General features: G+C 39.3%; 1 protein-coding gene across 40 annotated transcripts in view; it reads left to right on the forward strand.

The window, feature by feature from the left end:
- TANK (TRAF family member associated NFKB activator) overlaps window positions 1–10,042 on the forward strand; it is a 96,157-nt gene extending 86,115 nt beyond the window's left edge. For 25 of the 40 annotated variants that reach the window (XM_086369459.1, XM_086369612.1, XM_086369430.1 and 22 more), the window contains 2 exons: window positions 5,195–5,766; window positions 9,198–10,042. In XM_086369459.1, the coding sequence (XP_086225585.1) occupies window positions 5,195–5,766; window positions 9,198–9,374 (749 nt within the window). In that variant the 3' untranslated portion in view covers window positions 9,375–10,042. Of the gene's footprint in view, window positions 1–5,194; window positions 5,767–7,001; window positions 7,079–9,197 lie in introns of all 40 variants that reach the window. The other 15 variants (XM_086369696.1, XM_086369676.1, XM_086369700.1 and 12 more) reach the window with 1 other exon arrangement.
- The last annotated feature ends 8,054 nt before the right edge of the window (window positions 10,043–18,096 follow it).

Raw genomic sequence — 18,096 nt, forward strand, 5'->3', positions numbered from 1 at the left:
TGCCTGAAAGTTAATTGGACACCATAGATACATTCTTCTAATTTGATTGAAGAAATGAACATTTCACATTTCATGAGTCCAGTTCTGTTGAAGGCACAAAGTGCAAATTGAGTATAAAATACAACTCAAAAGGAATATCTGTTTTACAGATATAGTTTGGTGTGGTTTTTAAAAGCCCTACCCTTCCCTAAAACCCCAGACAGGTTTCCTGGTATTTGCTTCAGTAGTTAAATATGAATAGCAAAATACCAAGGATTGAATTTGGCTACCAAGCACCTCTGTAAACAAAAGGAAGGTAAACTGATCATTTATAATGATAAATTCTCCTTTGCCCTTGTGATTTGAGATATTCAGCATACAGTTCCGAAGAGATGTGATTGATTTACAGTTTTCAATCTGAAAGCTGTTGCAGCAGTGCTAACACCCCTTTAATTAAAGATCACTTCCTGTTTCTTAAAACTCATAGTTAGGCTATTTAAGAAATCATTTATTGTGAAAATTTACTTTTTGCTTACTGCTACCATTTTGTTTTCAGAAAAGGTACACAGTGTTCTGTTGGAAAAGCAAAACAATCTTCGTAGACAGACACAGTTTACTTCTCCTCTCTTTGCTGTACTTCCCCAGAAAGAGCTCTGATTTTTTACACTTTAATTTCTGTCATTTTCATGAGAAATTGATCTGTTCTACAGACTGAAAACACTAGGTACTTCTGAAGTAAAAGAATTATCTTTATTTAAAATCTACTAGCTATAGAGATGTAGTACCTAAGAATTCATAAACATGCCTGTTTTAACATCAGCGTCTTATCAAAACATTGTAATGGTGACATATTCATTGTTAAACAGAGAACCTACCCATTATCAGTGGCATAACACTTTGACCATTTTTAAGTTACACAGGTCTAAATCTGAGTATGTATCTGTCAACTGGAATACTTAACAACTGGAGTGTTTAACTTCAATTTCTTTCCCACTAAAACTGTTTCATAACAATATTCTTAACATTTTATATTAACTATGTCACAAATAATAAATACAGCATTATTCTTGAAATATTTTAGGTCTTTTGTGCTACAGACTCCAGTGAAGTTTTCTGACTCCAAATAAACCACAGTATCAAATATTATGCTTCTGAAAGGAGTAGATCAAAGGGGGAAAAAAGAAAAAGAAATGTTTGGAGATGGGTTGGGGAAGACGCCTGCCTGTTCAGGTTTATTTTAAGGGTGAACACTACGTTGAATACAAATATAAAGTAACTGTTTTACTGTGATTTGCATAATATAGCTGGAAAGAGTATATTTAACATGATTGTCCCCTGTGTTATTTTTTGTTAAAATTTGATTTTTACTTTTAAGAAACAGATATAATTCATAAATTGCTGAGTTAGTAGAATTATAAATTTTAATTTTTTCTTCTCATCCACATATGACAATAACCTTGAGAAAGGATAAAGATGAAATGTATGCTTAAACAATTATGGCTTCAGGAAGAAGTACTTATTTGGTCCATGAAGCAGGGTCATATTTCAGTGGGGATCAGGAGATGAGGATATAGGATTATAAGTTAAAACAACCATCAGATCTTTTTCTTTTGTCATATACCAGATAATTAAACTGAGAAGTAGTCCAAATGGACAGCCTGTTCTTAAAATTTAGAAATCTAAAATTTAGAGATAAGTGTCCTTGAAGTAAACAAAGTAGAAAGACACTTAGCTCACCTAATCATGTTTCTTAGTATAGTGTCAGAATGACAAGCACTTTCATGCAGCTTGAGTTTTAAATTTTCTAAGCTTAGATTTCTAGTAGCCTTAGAAATCTTAGATTTAAACAAAAAAAAATTTTTTGTAAATAGTAACTCTCATTGCTTGAACAGATTAATTCACAAGATTAATGTGCTGAGAGGTATGCCAACTAGCTATACTGAAAGAAAATATATGCTTTTTTACACTTGTTTGGGTTTTCTATGTTTTGTTCACAAAGGGGATAGACCTACTTCTGGAAAAGAAATTTAAAGCACATTTCTATCATTTTGGAGATTCTTTTCTATAATGTAGAAAGCAGCACGTTCAGTGTGTCATAATGATTCAGAACACAGGCTCTAGAGTTAGGCTGCCTGAGTTCCAGTTCCAGATCTGCCATTCATTCATTAGCTGTGTAGCCCTGGAATTAACCCCTGAATTAACACATATACAATGGTTATAAGTGTGAGGCACATAGAAGTTCTGTTAATGTTAATAGTTGTCATTAGCAGCAGCAGCAGATTCTTCTGCATTCATCTTTTCTCCTGTTGAAGAACATTTAGATAAGTGTTTCCTCCTTCTCAGGTGTTAACAAAATTTAGTTACCTCAAGAGGTGGTTTTCCTGATTTATTATTTGCAATTAGTAAGTGTAATCTACAAAGAAAGTACTATTTCCTAGAATTTCCTACCATTTTTAAAGTCTACTACCAGGAAAAATGACTACTTGAGAGTTAATGGACTTTAAGAACCTCAGAGGACAAAGAAATCCTGCCAACCAGTTGTGCTTTATCTTAATTACTGTACCACTTCCCTTGTGGCTCAGCTGGTAAAGAATCTGCCTGCAATGCAGGAGACCTGGGTTCGATCCCTGAGTTGGGAAGATCCCCTGGAGAAGGGAAAGGCTACCCACTCCAGTATTCTGGCCTGGTATAGTCCATGGGGTTGCAAAGAGTGGGACACCACTGAGAGACTTGTACTTTCACTTTCACTCCTAGTTATAGACAGACTATCTAGCAAATGTAGATTATTATACTAAGCTCCATGGAAAAGAGATTCAGATTCATTCAGAATGCATTTATTGAAGGCATACTGTGTGCAAGTTCTGAGCAGGGTTCTGGAGAAAGTGGGAAACAAAACAGTTCAGGAACTCAAGAAATCTACCGTAATGGGAGAAAGAGGTAATTTGCAAATAAAATGCAGAGTGTTTAGTCCTCAGGGCACCCACGAGTCATTACTAAACCAGTCTTGGGAAGCCACAGCCAGCCATCCAGAGAAGTGAATGTCTAAGCCAAGAAATGAAGAGCATATAAGAGTGAGGCAAAGAATACCAGAAGGGGGCAGTTCAAATAGTCTGCACAGCATGTGCAAAGGCCCAAAGACAAGAGAGTATGGCCTTTTGGACAACTGTACCAAAGTTCATTAAGGCTGGAGTAAGGAGTGGAGCAGGTGTGGTGAAAGATGACAGCAGGGAGAGGCGATCAAGGATCAGTCATGCACAGTTTTATACGAATTTTAGGGCTGAAGGTCTTGGAGAGCCATGAAAAGGTTTTATTAAGAAAATAACCTGACCAAATACATATTTTAGGAAAACTAAGGCAGGGTAGAGGAAAGCAGTGTAGATAGTGGAGTGGATATGAGAAAAATTTAGATGCAAGGAAGCAGTTCAAAGGCTGCTGTAGTAGTTAATCCAGTAAGAGAAGATGGCACATACTAAAGAGAGGCAGAGGTATGCAACAGGATGAACTAAAGAAGCTGTTGGCATCATTCTACAATCATGTCCAAACAGTAAACATCTTGTGTTGGAATGTAGCTTGGCAAAGAAGAGAAAGGTGTTATGAGACTGTAAACACCAAAAGGAAAGGAAAAGAACGACATTTGTTAAGTGCTTACTGATCTGGGCAAACGCTGTATTGCACAGTGCTCTCTATACCCTGTCTGCTTAAATTGGCATCATTGGTTAATGTACAGCTTCACTGATGACTACCTTTTTAGCATGCTGATTTAAAAAAAAATCACCAAGCTTCCCTGGTGGCTCAGACGATAAAGCGTCTGTCTGCAATGCAGGAGACCTGAGTCTAGTCCCTGGGTCAGGAAGATCCAGTGGTGAAGGAAATGGCAACCCACTCTAGTACTCTTGCCTGGAAAATTCCATGGATGGAGGAGCCTGGTGGGCTACATACAGTCCATGGGGTTACAAAGAGTTGGACACAACTGAGCGACTTCACTTTCACTTAAAAAAAAAAAAAATTTTTTTTTTTACCATTTGTCCATTTAATGAAAATACACATATTACCAGCCTCCAATTTCACTGTCTTCTAGAAATAACATTGTGGGGCATAATTTAGCTTTTTCTAATCTCTCAATATCATCAACAATGGAGAGTGCTTTGATCATTATTTTTTTGCATTGAAAAACGTAGCCCTTGTTGGCCCTATGCTGAACTGTAGTATTTTCTGAGTTCTGCTTTTTTGTTTTTCTTGTCTCATGCTTTCAGCTCTTACTGATAACTGCATCTGCTTTTAACAACTCAGGTCCATACCTTGTAGTTTGCTGCTTCTAACCAGCTATGAACCAGGCAGACATCATCAAGCTTGTTAGAATGAATCTAAAATAAGAATAAGAGCAAAATTCATCTGTGGGCCTTGTGGCTCTAAACCTGACTCCTCAAAAGCACTATTTTCTTATTTTCTAGCTTTTGCCTGTGTCCTTGAGAGCTGAATTTGTTGGAAAAGTATCTTCTAGATAAATGAGCTTCGGAGTTTCTAATATATACCTGATAACTACCTGTTATCTAGAGAGGCCTTTTCTAAATGAGAAAATCCTATCTTCACGTAGAGTTTTCTGAACATGCATCCTAAAATTTCATCCTTCTTGGTTGCTTCCAATCTTTTCTCTCCCTAACACCCACCACCACCACTACTCCCTCACATAGAGTAGACAGTGACTAAGCTGATTGGTGATATATTGATATTTGTCACACAGACATGTTATAGGGGAGTAAATGACCTAATTCATATAGATTCTTAACCTGGACAGTATATTAATATATATATGACTGGTAAGGAGTTTCCCTTTTAATAACTTACTTGTCTAAGCAAGCTAACAGTTGCAGCTTCCATTACTGACAAAATGTTGAAATGTATATACTATAAGCAAATGTTTTTAAGTGTAGAGCAGAATAACTGTGAACAAGACTCAAGGCTTACAGCACAAGACCTAGGAAAAGACAAAGTGGTTAAACTGTGATTAGTACGTTATATTCCAGTTCACACACTGGAGACTGCTAATATTTCTGTGTAAGATGGTCGCAAATGTAAAAAAAATGCCAGTTGTCTTCACTTACTATAAAAACCAATAGAAAAAGTAATACTCATCTATCCAGAGCTAATTGAACATTCAGATTTGTAAGAATGATTGAAATGCGACTGTTTTCCTTCTGTGTTTTTTTCCCTGCAGAGACACAGTGCTCTATGCCTATACAGTGTACGGATAAAACAGATAAACAAGAAGTGCTGTTTAAGCCTCAGGCAAAAGATGATATAAATAGAGGTGCACCGTGCATCACATCTGTCACACCAAGAGGACTGGGCCAAGATGAGGAAGACACATCTTTTGAATCACTTTCTAAACTCAATGTCAAGTTTCCACCTACAGACAATGACTCTACTTTCTTACATAGCACTCCAGAAAGACCCGATGTCCTTGGTTCTGTCACATCTGAGACTGTGTGCCAGGATCAATTTAATATGGAGCCCAGAGACAATCCAGGAAACTTTGTCAAAACAGAAGAAACTTTATTTGAAATTCAGGGAATTGACCCCATAGCTTCAGCTATACAAAACCTTAAAACAACTGACAAAACAAAACCCTCAAATACTTGTATTAGGACATCTCTGGATAGAGCTCCGTGTTTGCCACCTGGAGACCATAATGCATTATTTGTAAATACATTCCCACTTCAGGACCCATCTGATGCACCTTTTCCTTCACTCGATTCCCCAGGAAAAGCTATCCGAGGACCACAGCAGGTAACTGTTTTGCATTAACAAATATATTATGTGTGAACACACATTTTGCCATGCATGCACAGATACGTATCTCTTTCAGGTTATCAGACATCTTTTTTAAACTACTGACTAGCCAAAGTTAAGCTTTCAACTAACAAAATCCAGGTCTTGTAATAAATGACATGAAATTTAAAAGATGATTATGGCAAAGGTCTGTTATAAAATACCTTAAAATTTATGGCACATTTTAAAATACATGTAACCTTATCTATATCTAGTGTGTGTCATTATCTTACATAGTCCCTTACTCAGATGTTTACTCAGTACCATTGTTATAATAAGATTCTTTATTAAATTTCATTCTGTGAAGCAGATGTCATTTTTTATCAAAAACTTGTATATGTTATACTTACCTTTATAAGAATGCATCATTTTTTAATAAGTAAATTATCACATTGTATGTTTCTATTTCTGAAAATAAGTGAAATGTCTTTCAAATAATACTTTTGTGCAGTCTCATTTATACAGTACTTAGGATCTGGAGGGTTTGGTTTTGGTTTCTAATCTGGCCCTGAACATGCAGCCTAATATATTTTTTAAATAGTCTCTACATATATATAAATTTTATCAAATTCTTTAATGTTTCTAAAGCTTGCAGACTACTTACAGCCCATCCTTAATGCCACCCCGGTCCCCTCCTACCCTCCCTTTTATTCAGGTGCTATTACAAAATGATTCTTTAAGTTTAAAAAAAATGGGGGGGGGTGTTTAATGCCTGAAGACAACTGAAAAATATACAGTTGTTAAAATAAACAGAAGCTTGTTTTTAAAAATCCAGATTGCTACAAGTGTCTAAAACAAATTGAGGACATTTGTTTGATTTCCCTTTGCTTTGAGATATTGTACTGAAAACCAAAACACACCAACAACTTGATTAATACTCTTTGGCTTTGTCAGTATTTTTATAGGTTATAGACTTTTAAATCCACATACAAAGAAGGCAATAGTCAAGCTGTGGTATAGTTTAGCAGTGGAGAAAAGGAGGCAGCTCTGACAATAAGCTTTAATTATTGACTCACTTATGTTCTACATTGTACCTTATTTTACATCATAGTCACAGTTATAGTTACTACTTAATGAAACAAATTACACAATTTCGTTTATTGCAAGTAGAATTCCTGTGGAGCTGTGAAGTGCATCAGTTCTAATGCTTGTTACTTTTTCTCCATTATATCTCCTGCTTGTTCTTTTACTAGTCTGTACAGTCATGTTTCAGTAGATGGCACCCTGCATTGTGCATTTGCTTTCTATGCTGCAGCAAGGGAAACAGCTGGTATGTGATTACAACTTGATGGAAAAGTATTCAGCTTAAAAAATGCAGGAGAATTGGTGTTGAGCTGTCACAAGACATGGGGCATAAGGTTAGATAATTGATATTTTGGCAGAAAAGGCAGAGAAATTCGTCTGTTTTGAATGCTGTGTTACAGTTTAGGATTCAAAGGATATTTCTTAAAATGGGTTTTTTAAAACATTTTGTTTTATTTACTTTACTAAAGCTACTATGAGGAATACAGAATTCTTGAGTTGTTGATAACAAAAGGAAGTGAAATTTTGGTTTCATAATTCAGATTTTTACTTTTATATCATTACTACTTAACAGTTACTTTTTTATATATTCAGCTATCATAATAAAGTCTAAAGTATAGCTATTTATTTTGCTCTATGTGATTTTCTTTTCTTCCTACTTTTGCTGAGTCAGTCATTGGGGTCCCAACCAAATTCTGTGAAAAGATCAAATCTGAACTAATAGCTCCTAACAGAGAAGGATAAGTATGGACTTTGAAAATAAACTGGCAGTAGAAGATTGGCTTATCAACTGTTTGCTCCTGAGCCTGTTACTATTTTACATATTTTAATTAAAAGTATCTTTAACTTAATAATCTTTTATTTGTACCCATATCAATTTCCCATTAGAATGGTACCTATTTTAGTTGTACTTTTTGTTTAAACTGCCAACACTAAAATTTAAGTCTAGTTAACTCTTACGTACTCACAGTTAGTACTGCTTTTCTTTTATCATGGGAGAAAGGAAATGATTTCACTCCAAATTTCAAATATGTATTTTAAATATTACTGTTTTTTGTTATAAAATTGCCACTTCTCACAAAAGGATTTGAGTCAATGTTATAAGCCCTCTGTACTGATACTTGAATGTATCTGGATGCTTAGACAGACTTTGTATATTTACACCAACTGTACACAGCTGTCCAGTAAAATGTTTATAAGAAGACAGTGATGATGTGAACCCCAAATGCTTCAATTAGTAATATACTGTTTACATAATGATTGGCTAACCAGGATGAAAGAGATTGGTTAAAGGAATGAAAACTAACACTGTGTCAAGAGTTGGATCAGGTTGTTATTTTAAGAGCAAATTAGTAATAGGAGCACAAAGGGATCTCTTTAAGTTGGCTTTTTGAGGTGATTTTCCTCAAAGTGCCAGAGTTTAGATATTTTAAGATAAGAAAGCAAATTTTAGAAATAATTAGGCTTATAGCATTTCAGGAAAATAAGATATTCTAGTCAACAAACATTAACAGAGCACCTACTCTGAACTAAATGCCTTCTCTTGCCCTTCTAAATATTTTTTTAATAGTAAATACAGTTAAGAGTATGTATATGCTGCTTATTATACTGGAGGTAGTTCTGTTGAATTATGCTTTTCCATAATTCTTCAATTGGGCAACTGTTGACAGGCTTCACTTTATTGAGCCACAAGAAAGGATAAGAAGGCCAAAGTATGCACTGTATAATGGAGGCAAAATAAGAAGTCAAAAAAATGCATCCAGTGTTGGGTTTTGTTGAATGATTAAATATTTGAGGTTTCAAAAAAGAACTGATCAATAAAATTCATTTCATACTTAAAAAATTATTTTCAAAAATTAAAGTACTTATTTCTATGATTTATTCATTGTGGATTTGCTGGTAAATAGTAGTAAAATTTAAATTACTCTTGATCAAAATGCATGTTCACACACATCAGGTCTAGTGTGCTGTGTACTAATAAAGGTCCTATAACTGAAAGTTTCCAATTAAAAAAGATAGAATTTTAATTTTTTTAAAGTCTCAGTATTGACTGTTGCTCCAAAACTATTATCACTGTGATAATGGGTATTAAAAACATGCTGGTGTTAAAACTGAAAGTTTTTTAGTTTGTGAAGGTAAGGTGTGTGAATGTGTATTTTAAGTGATTCTTTAAGTTAAGCTATACCCTTTATGAAAAAGAGAATTGAGTCATGTCCTCATGCTAATTCTATGGAAAGGTAATTTGCTTTCATATTAGGGAATTTCATATATATTATATATCCCATTCAAAAAATTTGAATTTGAAATTCAGTGCAAGTTGATTTTAAATACAAATAACAGAAGATGTTTTTATTTGTTTCCTGCAGCCCATTTGGAAGCCCTTTCCTAATCAAGACAGTGACTTATCGGTACTAAGTGGCACAGGCTCCGAACTGCATATACCTCGCGTATGTGAATTCTGTCAAGCAGTTTTCCCACCATCCATTACATCCAGGGGGGATTTCCTCCGGCATCTTAATTCACACTTTAATGGGGAGACTTAAGATGCATTGAACACAGACATGTCAAGTTCTACGTGATGATTTTGGGTTTGTAATATTATATATTAATACTTGATTGCAAACTTAGCTCAAGATCATTTACTGAAAAATCCAGTCACTGCTATTTGAATTTCTAAACAATATTGTAACTGTCTTTTATTGCCTTTTAAAAGATTGTTTTGTACAAAGCTGTAATTCATTGTATTCATGTTTACAGTGTTTATTATGGGATTATGCAATTGTGTAACAATAATTTATGTTTTTTCAAATGTCTAAGCTTATTGCTTGGGTTTCTAGTTAGAACTATTGAATGTGGTGATGTCAAATGTTTATAGGGTTTTTTAAATTTGTTTTCATTTTAAAATTTAGATTATTTATGCATTGGGTGTTCTTTTTGAATAAACCTATAATAGAGAATAGCAGACAAGATAAATATCTGAGTAAATACCAAACTTAAAACATTAGTTGCTCAGTGATAAAAATCACTGGTGGGATTATTTAAAGACTTTAGTGTTCTTTTTCTTTAATAATAGACATAGGTTTAATTTTTTCTGTATGTATAGCTACATGATGAAGTTAGTTAAATATTAAGAGTTACTTATGTTGTGATAGTTAATGTGTTCTTTGTTCCTGAATAAAAAATAAATCACATTTGGGGAAAATTCATAAAATTCATGTTTCTTTCCAGTAATCTGAAAGAAGGGTGATACCAGATCTGGTGACATTTTATTACAACTAATAGATCACACTGAAATTTAAAATTATTTTTCAGGATAAACTTTCTAAAGGAACACATTTGTCTTTAATGGGAGCAAATATAAAACCTTGTAAGGATTATTCATATTTATTAATTTATATTAGAAATGTTCACATTTTTGTTGAGAAATTGTTAATTCATTGTTAGCAGCCTGATTGATGACCAGTGGAGAATATTTAAGAGAGAGGATACCAAATTCAGAAGACTGCAGAATTTTGTTTAAAATGAGACTTCCCTATGATTCTTGTCATTTAGGTTTCTCTTCCCTCCCCCACCCCACTCTCAATTTTTTTAAATGTTTGAGGCATGGCTTCTCTTTTATGAAGTAAACACTGATTTGCAACTCTCAAAACAGAAATTTAAGCCTTCTTGGGAGCAAGTGTTTTAGAAAGCTGGAGGGAGGGTTTCTGATAAGGGGTTGGAGCAGTTTGTTCCTATTTCACCTGTGCCTCAGTGAAGGGCCTTAGCTTGTGGAAGAATGAGAGTGGTGCCTCGACTTCTCAGGGTGCGAAGCACATCACACTGACATCTTCCTCACCAAGGTGACAGTGATTATTAGGCATTCACTGTGAAGGGTTCTGAGCCATGTCCATCTTTCTTTCATTGCCACTGGAGCTGAATGGAAATGCCTAGACAATTATCCAAGTCTCTTCCCTTCCCCCTACCTCCCGCCCACCCAACTCCCCTCTCACTCACTCCTCCCACACACACGCAAAATTAAAAAAAACTCCCCAACGTGTTCCAGCCAGAATATACCACTGCATCTATCTGGTGAAAGGGGATTCTTTTCCCTTCTCTTTTCCTAGGTGAGGAGGAGTTCCTCTCTCACAGTTGACATCTACTAGCCTACTGACAAGGGAAGGAGATTATGGCCCAGAAAGGGACTCAGAGTGTATCACTGACTCCTCCAGTCCACCCTTTTCCCACCTCCACCACTTATAGTAGGCGGGGAACTCTTGTTTTTTGCTAGGTTCCAGTGCTACCCCAAGCTCCAACTTGTAAGGTTCAGAGGCCTTCTCGGGCCAAGGGACAGGCCGCCTGGAAAGCCAGGCTCCAAGCCCGCGCTGCAGAGGTGGCGCTGTCTGCAGCCTGATAAGTGGAACGGGCACCCGCCGGGTCTCCTCTCTTAATCCTGAGTCGTGTAGGGGCTGCATCTTGGCATCTGCTACGCGTGGCCGGGTAAGAACAGCTCCCAGGTAAAAAAGCTTCACACGCGAAACGCTGAGTCTGAAAAAACCACCCCCGCCGAGGCGAGGCAGTTGTGAGCGGGATGCCTGAGAAGTGGGAGGTGAATGTCCTCGGGAGGGCCCCCCGTCCCCCCCCCTCACCCTCCCCCCCAACCCCGTGCAGCTTTCCCTGGAGGCTGAGGCTGCTGCCAGCGGGGACATCTGCTTTCTTACACTCCAGCCTGGCTCACCCCGCCCCCTCAGCCCCGGGTTGCGTGGTTATTTTACCAACACCGGGGGAGGGAGAGCTCGAGGAGGTAGAAAAGGGTGGATCGAAGCTCGGGAGATGTTCTTCCCACTCCCCCATGCCCCCTCCTTTTTTCTTCACATCTTTTAACCTTCAAGGTAAAGACTTTATAAATATGAAACGATCAGCGTGTCCTGGCTCCCAGGCCCGCCTTCTGCTCGCGGGGCTCTCGGGTGCGGGGCCTTGCCCTCTCCAGCCTCCCCGGAGGTGGCCCGGGTTTCGGCGGCTCTGTCGCGCGCAGGGGCCGGCCGGGTGCGCTCAGCCTGTGGCGACTTTTCTCCCGGGCTGCTGCCTCGACAGCTGCTTGTAGCTACAGTAATTAGACTGTCAGTGCTTGTTAGAGGAGAGAGGGGGAAACACGCTTCTGACAGATTCCGAGACTCCCCAGTTTGTTAATTTCTAAGAGATCTTTAAAGCATTAATTGAGGTCTCCCCAACTCTCCCCTCCCGTCCCTCTCCCCAACTCCTCCCTTCCCAAAAATATCTTTAGGGGAAGAGAATTCTCTCCGCGTGGAAGCAGTGTTTTCCGCAAAACTGCCAGCCCGCCCCCGACTCACGCACACGCACACTATTTTACATATACATCTATATGCACACATGCATACGCAGAAGGTTAACTCGGCACAGGCCTCGTCCAAATAGGAACCAGGATTGCATTTAAAATAATAATAAATAAGTAAATAAATAAACTAGGAAGGAAAGGGGGGGAAGGGAAGCAGAAGTCGGGAAGAAAAGAGAAAAGCAGCAGGCTGATTACGAGGTGTCAAAACTGCCAGGAGCAAGAAGGTGATAGCAATCAGGGGTGAGAAGAGTGCGGCATTCGTGCGGGGCAACTAATTATCCGTCTCATTTGAGAAGAGCAGCATTTGAGGCAGCAGCGTTCGCCTGCTGAACGGTGACAGATTGGCGCGGAGGAGAGGGGAGGTGTTAAAACAATGGAGCCGGGCGCGCGAGCGCTGCTGCATGCTAATCAGCCCTCCCTCCGCCTGCCTGCCGCGCTCCCTCCTTCCTCCCGGCCTCCCTCCTCCGCGCTCCCCCTCCCGCCTGCGGCGCTCCCTCCTTTCCAGCGGGCCCGCCGCCGCCGCCGCCACCCGCTTCCTGCTCCTCGCTTTCCCGCGCGTCCTTCCCGCCGCTGGCGAGTGGAGCCCGCGCCGGGCCGCCGTGCCCCACGCGGCCCAGGAGCCTCCACGCTGTTCCCCGCGGGCGCCCTCCCCGGCCCGGGCCGCACGCGAGCCATGGGCGAGCGCTGCCCTGCGCGGTGCTCCGAGGGCCGGCCCGCTCCCCGCGCGCCACTTCTGGGGAATGGGTCTCGGAGGAGAGGCCGGGGAACCTGCCTTCTCGCGGTGGACAGCGAGTGGGAAAGACAAGCGAAGTCAAGTAGGGCGAGGGGCAGCTTGGGCTGGGAAAACAGTCGGGGCCAGGAAGGCGGAAAAGTTTCCCCGGACCGAGGGCAGGCCCCTCGACTCGGCCCTGGAGCCGCCCCCAACCCCCGAGTAGAGTCTCCCCCGGGCAGTCTCCCCCGCGGTTGACCTCCCCTCGCCAGCCCGGCCAGAACTAAACGGACATGGTTTAATATGTACCTCTGCGAGGAAGGCAAATAAAGGGCCTGAGCGTTGGTTGTGCTGCTTAAGGCTTGACCTCCTGACCCCAAGACCAGGCTTAGGGGCCCCCGGACCCCTAGAGATACACCATTCCATTGTCGCCGGGGAAAGAACGCCTTTAAGAAACGGTCCCAGGCCCTCCGCCCTCCGCCGCAGTGACCAGAGGCCGGAGGGGTCCGGGCCATCTCTCAGCACAGCTCCCGGCCGGCGCTCCGGCCTCGGGGAAGCTGGTCGAAACCGCAGGGCCGTGCCTGCCTGCCCCTGGACGGAGACCACCGGAACCTTTCTGCTGGTAAAGGTCGCCTTAGACCTGTTGAGGCAGGCCTGGGACCTGAGTTTCTTCCTACATTTTGAATTTAAAAGCCCATTGTTGAGCTTTAAGCTTTTGCCCAAAATACACTTTTGTTCGTATGTTTTTACTATTACAGATTTACATAAACTACCCTTAGAGATTCAAACACATTGAAACACTGACGTTCTTAAGCAGGTTAAGCGAAACACAGCTACGGAGAACTGGTAGGTATTTAGACTTGAAGGAGAATGCAATTCCTTTCCAACGAGTTCTGTACTACTTAGCTAACCAGGTGTCTGCTGCTGCTGCTAAGTCACTTCAGTCGTGTCCGACTCTGTGCGACCCCATAGATGGCAGCCCACCAGGCTCCCCCGTCCCTGGGATTCTCCAGGCAAGAACAGTGGAGTGGGTTGCCATTTCCTTCTCCAATGCATGAAAGTGAAAAGTGAAAGTGAAGTCGCTCAGTCGTATCCGACTCTTAGCGACCCCATGGACTGCAGACTACCAGGCTCCTCCGCCCATGGGATTTTCCAGGCAAGAGTACTGGAGTGGGGTGCCATTGCCTTCTCCGAGCCAGGTGTCTAAATTAACATAAAATACTTTCTTCCCCCAGTCATAAATGGAAAAGGAAAGCAGTTAAAAGATAATCCATACAGTATAATTTTTGTTCTGCTGAACTTTACCACTGCATAACTTTACATACACAATTGTTTGTTTAAAAAATCAACATAAAATGTGAAAGTTTGAAAAAATTGTCATATATATTTACGAGGGTTTATAGTATTCTCTCTACCCTTCTCTATTTGTAATATTTCATTTAAAAAGTGCAACACAAAAAGTAAAATGACCTGAGTAAATTTTGTTATTTTTTATCTTCATCCCTGATCTAGTCCTATGAAAAACTACAGGAAGACACAGAATGAATAATTTTTCCTTTTAGAATGTGCCCAGGCATACCAATACAATAGCTGAAAGCAGAACTGTTATAACTGTATAATTGAAATTATACAGAATGTTTAAAAGTTTTAAAATTGAGATTTCTTAAAAGACTCATATAAAGAATTGTGTGTAGATAAATGTTAATGCTTTTTTGTTTACACTCTGGAAAACCACTAAGCAGGCCTTTCTGCCCTTAGTACATCACAGACTTTTTAGTGCTACAGTATTATCTGGCATTTAGAAAATTCCCTGGCATCTGAATCTGTTAAAATAGCAACCTATCTAACAGAAAAAAAAATAATAACTTTACATTTCTTAATATAAACTTCAAAATTCAGATGCTCCATCAGTATCAAAATTAAGCATTTTATTAGCTATTCATCAGCCTTTTCTTCATTAACCAGCTCTATGTAAGCCAAGTGTCTCTCTCTGATGCAGTAAACCTTTAGAGTTCAAATAAATTTAGTTCAATTCTATGTTGTGTTATGTATTTCTAATACGTAATCAAATTCTTTACTGTCTAACAACTTGGTTATTATGGATTTACTGTAATTTCTTCTCAGTCTATAGACTTTGGAAATTTGCATGATTGTTTTAATGGTGTATTTGCAGATAAGTTTTTATTTGCACATAAGGACAAAAAGGTGAAGTGAAATTTGGTCCCAATGGAAACCTGTTAGGTTCCCTGAACATATGGCTCATTGGGCTGTTACTTCCTTTTTGAGATCATTTTCCAAGATTTTTTAATATATACATCAACTTGACACCAGTTATAAAGAAAATATATTGACTTTGTAGATGCCTCCACCTGGGGAACATCTCTCAAAAACAAACCATGCAGTCAGGTGCACCTTTAAATGTACAGGTGTCCAGTCTCAAGAACAGGGCATCATTTGAAATTAGTCAGAACTGACAGTTGATTTTACACTGTCTTTGAAATTAGGTAGTTCTTTGGATTCTTAGAATGCCACAATGACTTGATTAATACAATTAGGGGTGACTACTTAAAACTACTTTTTTACAGAAAGCTGTGCATTTGGAACCTACAGTATTACAATGATTTCTCTCAGTAAATACAAGTGATGTAAGTCTCATTTATTGAAAGTGTGTGGTGCCAGCTTAAGGGGAAAATCACAGCACTTTGAAAAAGATGTAAATGTTCAATTGGTAAAAAAGGGGGGAAAACCGTGCTAAAACATGTGCCTATTTCCATTATGCTTAATTTACTATTCAAAACAAGTTTTTCCTAATAAGCTCTATTGTTTCTTTCTGTTTTGTAAAATTTAATATGTGTGAGACAAAAACCAGATTCAGAATGTGAATGAAGTCTGGTTAGCGAAAGCTTGTTTGGAGCTTTCAGTTCAAGGAGGGCCTCAAATTAAAAGACATATCACATTATGACACTGATAATATATAAGGGAGAAAAGTGTCTCAGGTTGTTTCCAGAACCAGTTACAGTTAGATTGCTAAATTCCTCCAGCCTCCGAGCGAATAAAGTGCAGCAAACACCAGAATATTCAGGATGATAGTGCTGCAAATATTTACTAAGTAACTTTAATTTTTGCTTTATTGCAGTTCTCTTTTTTCTGAGATTGAGATTCCCAAACAGGACTGAAATATAAGTTCTCAAACATGTCATCCCCTTGTCTTACCTGTACAAGGTCGTTTGTCTTTAAGTCAGTCACACTTTTCCAGAGTATTTGCACCTGATTATGGAAGCTCTTGATGCCTAACTGGTCTCTCTCCTTTGAATATCTCCTCGGGATCTGAAATGCCTGATAACCTGGAGTATGCCCATGCCTCCTTTGCTGTTTAGGTCTATATCATGATTACATTTTTAAAATATCCTGCTTGTACCCTTTGGAAGCACTGTACAAAAGATGAGTTATCACTTATTAATTCAAGGAATGATTGTTTTAGAAATAACCAGATCTTAAAGACTGCCTTCTTTTTGTGTGGACCAAAAACATTAAAAAACTCAAAAAAACAAAAAGACTGTGTCTAAAGAGAATGGATGAGTCCTTCAAACCTACTCAAGAAACCCATCTCAAGCTCTCCTGCCTTTCAATCCACTATTTTTTCCATAATAATCCTTCACCTCAAGATAGAAATAACTTTTCACTGTCTTTGTACTTGCCTTCACAGGAAGCTTAAATCACTTTATATCTGGAATCTTTTGTACCCAAAGAAACTAACTAATATGCTAAACCACAGAGACGTTAGAGAGCCTGGCATTCCCTGACCATGAGATGGGGTGGTTATTGGGGTGATTATCGATTTATCACCACCCTAACACAGGGCCCCAGAACTTGTCTGTTGGGAGAAGCATCTTATAGCACACTGAGTGTGAGATTCCCCATACCTCCTCCGATGAGCAAACAACAAGTGTTGGAGTGTATTTTGTAGTGTGAGACACAATCTGAGGTAGGAGAAAAGGTAAAAAGGATTTGTACCTCTAAAACATGGAGTTAAACCTCACCGTGACACCCAAACCACAATGCTAATTGTTTAATAGTCCAAATTCTAAATCAAAGGTTATAGTTTGTATAGGAAATTAAAAGAAAAAAGTCAACCAGTATGAACTGGAAGTGAGCCTATGTATTTTCTAAAACTATTAATCTGGAACTAAAACATATTCTAAACCAAACAAACACTTCATTTGCTTCAAAAACCGGCCTTTGCTTGTCTCCTTGGACTTGAGACTCAGGAGGAGGTCTCAGCTTTATATTCTCTTCCCTAGAGTGTTGGTGAATCAACTCTGAAAACAGCTCTCATTACACAAATAGTTTCTCCATTTGCAGTTGTTAAATGGCACTAATCGCCAGTAAGAAAGGGGCATCCTGTGTGAGTGTATTCATACAACTTCAAGCAATTGGTTTAAAAGGAAGGCAAGCTCACTGGGAATCTGAGGTATTAGTAAGGGTGATAAAGCTTGCTGGAAAAAGCTCTCTCTAACCAGGACTGAGGAAGAAATGCAAGCAGCAGGCTTCCTCTGCTAAAGCAGCTTTGTGACACACTCACACATACACACACACACACTCTCTCTCTCTCTCTCACACACACACACACACACACACACACACACTCACTCGCTCACTCCAATATCCTGAGGTTTTATTACTGGCATTTTGAAAGTCTCTTCCTTCAGCATCTATAAGGGAAGACCAGGATGAGATCTATTTGTAGGTTAGGGCACTTGGTGAATTTTAAAGCAGATTTTGCTCCACCTTTCCATCTTTAAAGTTATCAAGTCCCAACTTAGTTTATTTTGAAATACAATTAATACCAAGGAGTAGTTGTGGCTCTATAGCAAGTGTTAGAAAAAAACACATAATCCCAATTTGGAAGTACCACTGTAAGTGACACTCCACTTTCAGAGGGTGCTATAGTACCCTGGACTGGCTTGCAAGGAAACTGGCCACAGAGAGGGAGCACTGGGGCATTGTCTAGTCAAGAGTCAACAAGAGTCAAAAAACTCTGCCGCTTCTGCCAAAACATAAGGACATTTCCAAACATTGCAGTTATTTCTTCCTGGTTCACCCTACAATATGCTTGGGAGTAACTCATATGCTGTGGGGGTAACATTTCCTTTCCAAGGCAAAGCCCCACTAAAAATGTCTCAAATATCCCAATTAGTATACATCAGAGAATGACCCTTGCTTC

This window comes from Bos grunniens, chromosome 2, assembly GCF_055505025.1.
Source record: "Bos grunniens cultivar Pamir isolate PY7600 chromosome 2, Bosgru_T2T1.0, whole genome shotgun sequence".
Taxonomy (NCBI): domain Eukaryota; kingdom Metazoa; phylum Chordata; class Mammalia; order Artiodactyla; family Bovidae; genus Bos; species Bos grunniens.